The 6,000-nt window shown below is 59.0% G+C and overlaps 1 protein-coding gene across 1 annotated transcript in view; it reads left to right on the top strand.

Annotated features, from left to right (window-relative positions):
- The first annotated feature begins 2,587 nt into the window (after positions 1 to 2,587).
- CNNM2 (cyclin and CBS domain divalent metal cation transport mediator 2) overlaps positions 2,588 to 6,000 on the top strand; it is a 111,387-nt gene continuing 107,974 nt past the window's right edge. The window contains exon 1 of the mRNA XM_059477100.1: positions 2,588 to 4,157. Within this exon, the coding sequence (XP_059333083.1) occupies positions 2,588 to 4,157 (1,570 nt within the window). The remainder of the gene's footprint in view (positions 4,158 to 6,000) is intronic.

Below are 6,000 nucleotides of genomic sequence, written 5' to 3'. Positions count from 1 at the left end.
GGGAAAGGCTGGGGGCTGCTGAACAGCTAAACTTGGAAATAAAGGACCATTTCCACCCCTCCTCACACAGTAATTTTACAGGAGGGGCCAAATTTCCTATCTCTGCCATTTAAGCATCATCTTGCTGTGGCATGGGGGAAGTTAAGAAGCAGAACCCAATAAAATTTGGGTTCAAAAAGAAACAGGCCAATGCCAAGGACGCTCTGCCATAGCAGTAGCAGTGGCTGAGGAGGGTCCAGGTGTTCAGGACACCTGAAATTGTGTGGAATGACCTTACTGATGGGACCTTGGGAGGAAGGAGCTGTTTAATACACACACCCCACCCCCAGCCCTCTTCCTAGATTACTTACAAAGACTTCTTCCAAGTCCCCAAACAGCTCATACTGGGAGGTTTGCAGCAATTAGCTCCTGCTATCAAAGGCAGCCTTCCCAGTGGGAAGGGAAGAGCAGGTGGGGTGAGGAGGGGTCCTACCTGCAAATCCCTTCATTAAGAAGGCATGAGTCCCTGGCATGGCCTTTCAACTTGCCTGGGAAGAGCTGCACCCACAGCGAGATCCCCGCTCTGTGCATACAGAAAAAGGCCACAGCTCAAAGGCCACTATAATTGCATTGCACTGTGTTTTTCCCAAATTCTCAGCATGTCAGGAAGGAAGCAGCTAGGAGAACTTGACTTTGATGTGGAGCATTAGAGGTCTTCACCAGGCTGTGGGGTGCAGTGGTGTCCTCTTTTCTTGGCTTTACTTGTGCATGCACAGCCTTGGGGTTTTTAGCCCCCAGTGTATTAAAAGAGGAGGTCCTGCAGCCCTATCCCAGGTGAGGAATATCTGTCCAACACTCCAGTCTGTATTTTGGTAATTGTAGAGATGGCCCAAATCCTGTTCTTCTAGTGTGAAGCTTTGCAGCACTGGTGTCCTCCCTCGGCGGGCAGAGGGGTGTTGTGATGGCAGTGACCAGAGGTTGTGATGGTCTGATTCACTCTGAGGGGAAAGGGAAGGGATTCCTGAGTCCCTGCTAACCCTGTGGTTAGCAGGGTGTCGCTCTGGTTCAGGGACACCTGTCACCTCCTTAGGGGAGCAGAACTCCCTCAGGATAAGCTGAATGAGGTTTGGGACCAGGAAAGATTTGTGGCTACAGCCCCCAGAGCATTGTGCTCTGCTTCACATCTTATTGGGTTGCCCTGCATAATTTATTCTTCCATTTTCCAAGCACTTAAACAGCAGGGAGAGTGTTTTACCGCTTCTAAAGGGTGTCAGCCACCACAAGCCATACTGGTTGCTCCCACGGTTGTTTGTCTCTGGCTCTCCAGGATGCTGAACTGTTTCCTGGCTCCTTCACAAGTGATGAGCATGGAGCGATGACGGCCGGGTGTGGGGTGTGGGGTGTGTGTTGCCCCGGCTGGGATCGCGGCACAGCAGCCGAGGCCCGGGAAACAGCCGGGCTCTCAGGGCGGTGGGACGTGGCCGGGAATGTGCAGGTGCTTTCATGAATCGGGGCTCTCGGCTCTCCGTGCATCCCTGAGCGGAGGATGAGCAGGGCGGGACAGCTGGAGCGGCTCTCGATGTCCCCAACGGGAGCTCCAAACCCCGGCCCCGCTCACCCCCCGCCGCGGCACGGGGCGGCGGAGCAGAGCAGAGGTGAAGGAGGAGCGCGGCCCGTCCGTATTCGGTATTTAATGGTGAATTCCGCCCTCAGGCACGACACAACCGAGGAAGTGTCGGGGCGGAGGGTGCCCGGGGGCCGCGGTGCCTTAGCTCGATTTCTTGAACGTCGCACGGTACTGCATCGGCGGCGGCTCGGGGCTGACTGGGGAACGGGCACGGCTGAGAGAGCGGCCTCCGCCGCAGCAGATTCCGGCAGGAGGCACCGGGGTGCGCCCCGTCGGGCCGGGCCTACGAGGCGCGGCGGGACCGCCAGGGGGCGCTGCGCGACCGCCGACCAGTGCGACGCGCGGAAGCGGGGCGGCGCTCCCGGGCCACTGAAGGGGGCGAGCGGCGCGGTGGGTCCGAGGGGAGCGGCGGTCGCCGTGGGCCGGGCGGGAGCGGGGGGAAAGCGGGATGGCCGGGCCCGTTCGGCCGCCCTGTGCCCCGGCGCGGGCGCTCCCGGAGCCGCTCCTCCCGAGCGCAGCGCGCGCCGGCCGCACCGCGTCCCCATTGGTCGCGCCCCTCCTAAGGCTCCGCCCCCTTCGGCACTGAGCGCCGCCGCCATTGGTCTCGGCCGCACGGCCGGCCCCGCCCCCGCGCGCCCGGCGTACACACCGGAGTCACGCGCCCCCGGGGCTGGGGAGGGGGCGGGGCGCGGAGGAGGCGTGGCTTGGCGCAGATTGGGGAGCGGGCGGGCGCTGATTGGCGGCACCGGGCGGAGGCCCCTCCCCCGAGCGGCGGGCGGGGCGGGGCGGGGCGGGCGCGGGTAGAGGCGGCGCTGGTCGGCCCGGCTCGGCAGTCGCCGCCCGTCGGGTCCCGCGGGCAGCCGAGCCCGCGCCTCGCCCGCCGCCGCCGCCGCGCCCACCGCCGCCGCCGGGGAAGCCGGGGCACGCCGCAGGCGCTGCGCGGTGATGCGGGGCCGCGGCGGCGCCGAGCCCTGACTAAAGATGGCCGCGCTGCCCGGTGGGAACATGGCGGGGGGCGGCCGGGGGGCGCGGGTGCTGCTCTTGCTGCTGCTCGGCGGCTGCCTGGGCCGGCGGCCCCCGGCCGCCACCGCTGCCGCGCCGCCCGCCGCCGTCGTGCCCCCGCCGGCGGCGGAGGAGACGGTGATCATCGGCCTGCGGCTGGAGGACACGGACGACGTCTCCTTCATGGAGGGGGGCGCGCTGCGGGTGAGCGAGCGGACGCGGGTGAAGCTGCGGGTTTACGGGCAGAACATCAACAACGAGACGTGGTCGCGCATCGCCTTCACGGAGCACGAGCGGCGGCGGGGCGGGCGGGCGGCGGCGGGGCCGGCGGGGCGCGGCGGTGGCGGGGGCGGCGGCGGGTCGGCGGGCAGCGGCGGGGCCCCGCAGCGCTGCGGCATCCGCACCTCGGACATCATCATCCTGCCGCACATCGTGCTCAACCGCCGCACCTCGGGCATCATCGAGATCGAGATCAAGCCCCTGCGCAAAACGGAGAAGAGCAAGTCCTACTACCTGTGCACCTCCGTCTCGGCCCCCGCCGCCGCCGCCCTGGGGCCCGGGGCTCCCGGAGGGCTGGCGGGCGCCGAGGGACCGGCGGGACCCCCGCCCTGGGGTGAGACCACTTGGATCTACCATGACGGTGAGGACACCAAGATGATCGTGGGCGAGGAGAAGAAGTTCCTGCTGCCCTTCTGGCTGCAGGTCATCTTCATCTCGCTCCTCCTGTGCCTCTCGGGCATGTTCAGTGGCCTCAACCTGGGCCTGATGGCCCTGGACCCCATGGAGCTGCGCATCGTGCAGAACTGTGGCACGGACAAAGAGAAGAACTACGCCAAGCGCATCGAGCCTGTGCGGCGTCAGGGCAACTACCTGCTGTGCTCTCTCCTGCTGGGCAATGTCCTGGTCAACACCACTCTTACCATCCTGCTGGACGACATTGCCGGCTCTGGGCTGGTGGCCGTGGTGGTCTCCACCATCGGTATCGTCATCTTCGGCGAGATCGTGCCGCAGGCTATTTGCTCTCGGCACGGCCTGGCCGTGGGCGCCAACACCATCTTCCTCACCAAGTTTTTCATGATGATGACCTTCCCGGCCTCCTACCCCGTCAGCAAGTTGCTGGACTGTGTCCTGGGCCAGGAGATCGGCACGGTCTATAACCGTGAGAAGTTGTTGGAGATGCTGCGGGTCACCGACCCTTATAACGATCTAGTCAAGGAGGAGCTCAACATTATCCAAGGAGCCCTGGAACTGCGCACCAAGACTGTGGAGGACGTGATGACTCCCCTCCGAGACTGCTTTATGATCGCCGCCGAGGCTGTGCTCGACTTCAACACTATGTCCGAGATCATGGAGAGCGGTTACACCCGCATCCCTGTTTTCGAGGGTGACCGCTCCAACATCGTGGACTTGCTCTTCGTTAAGGACCTGGCTTTTGTGGACCCCGATGACTGCACGCCGCTCAAGACCATCACCCGCTTCTACAACCACCCGCTGCACTTTGTCTTCAATGACACCAAGCTCGATGCCATGCTGGAGGAGTTCAAGAAAGGTGGGCCCGTGCCTGGGGCGGGGGCGCGGTGGGGAGGTGCTGCTCAGTGGTGGTCAGCATCCACCTGCTTGCAGCACGGGAGCTCTTCAGCGGGGCCTCGGGTTCCTGCTCACGGGAAGGTGCTTTCTGCACTGGGAGTGACCAGTATTTAGACATCTGCCAGATCTACTCGTTCCCTGGGCCAGAAAGCTGATCCACGGCTGGGATGTGCCCCCAGCCTTTTTTCCCCCACTGCACTGGGATGTGTGTGTGGGCACGGTGCCAAGCAAGGTTGTTTTCCTTCTTGCATTTTCCACTCATCTGTCCGTTATAGTGAGAACCACTGACGGGAATCCGCGCCCATTCCTTGGCTGTGTCTTCTCTGTGCTTTTTCAGCTGGCCTGGCTGGGAGGAGTGGGTGGGCTGCTCGGTGCCTTTCAGGCTTAGTGCACACACGTGCTGAGATAAACAAGGCGTTTTAGCTCCATTCATAGGCTCACCCAGCCGACCTGCTCGTGTTCCCCTTGCTTTGATTGACACTTTGATCTTGTAACTCATAAATCATTTCAATGTCTTAAAATATATTCCAAAGCACCTGTTGGTGCTGCACTTCAGAGTTACAGCTCTTTTTCCCCAGGCTACCGTGTGCTTCAGGACCACAGGCTCAGCAGAGACGTGACACTTTCTAACTCTTTGGTGTAACTTGTGTATTAGTTGCATCAGAATGGGACTGAGGCTTTACGCCTTTCTCTTAATTGTAGGTGGTGCTGACTTGACAAATGCAACTTAATTCTTGTTAGAAGAATTGGTTTTGAGTAAGGAAAAAACATCCTTGCTTATGAGTAAGGAAGAAAGATCTTTTAATTTTCTTTTTAAAATCTGTTCCTCTCTGCAAGGCAAATAATAATGCTCTGTGGCCTGTGCAGGAGGGAGCTTTCAAAGTAGCTGTTAGGTGAAATTTCAGACAGTTTGGATGTGTGGACTCCTGTGCTGGAAAAAGAGAGGCTATTTGGAGTGCCACCAGACTCCTGGGTTCATACCCAGGGAGATCTGATCAAAGTACCACGGAACAGTTTGATTCCTAGGGGGTGATTTGCTTGAGAGGGGAAATCTAGTGGGGAATATTTGAGCTCACCTTTTATTAACTGCATAAATTACCTCGAAAAAAACCTGTGAATTGGTGAATGTTCTTTCCGGCTAAGTTTAAATTACGACTTAAGTTTCAGTTGCTGTTTTATCCACATGCTAATCTCTTGTGTCATGGCATTGGATCTTCTTCACCCTGTTTAACTCAGTTTTGGGGGTTTGGAGGCTTACCTCGTGATGCATAGAAGATGAATGTAGTCCTGCCTTTTACTGATTAGTGCAGTGGTGGTTATCTTTATCTCTTTCAGCCTGTGTGTAAAGATGGGGAAGTCTTACTTGGTTTTGCAGGTGTTGAAGGAGAGATGAGGGAGGGCCTCCCTTGGCTGTGGTTTCTACACTGCAGGATCTGCAGTGTAGATGTGGGAAGCTCAATGATGTCACTTTACTGTTGGCTGGTTAAGGTGGATTTTGCTGCATGTGTGAGTGGAGGGTGGTTCTTTTTCCTCTCTGTCCCTGTGGTTCAGACCCCAGATAGCACAATAGGGTTCTTAGCCTGTAGTGAGACTTGTGGGTGTGTTCTGGTTCTGTATGCAGCAATGTGTCTGAAGAAATGCATGTTCTGTTGATCGTTTATTTCCCTGGTCTGAAAGGATGGAATGCACTCCTGTGTGTTAGCACAGTCCTTTTATTTAACAGCTGGGAGAATTAGGTGTGCCCGTTAATCCTTCGAGAGCGGCTAAGCCAAATTCCTCCTTAGAGTTCTTGAAAATGGTGCTTA

The sequence above is a fragment of the Ammospiza nelsoni genome, chromosome 8 (genome assembly GCF_027579445.1).
Source record: "Ammospiza nelsoni isolate bAmmNel1 chromosome 8, bAmmNel1.pri, whole genome shotgun sequence".
NCBI lineage: Eukaryota > Metazoa > Chordata > Aves > Passeriformes > Passerellidae > Ammospiza > Ammospiza nelsoni.
This window is presented reverse-complemented; position numbering and strand designations above follow the sequence as displayed.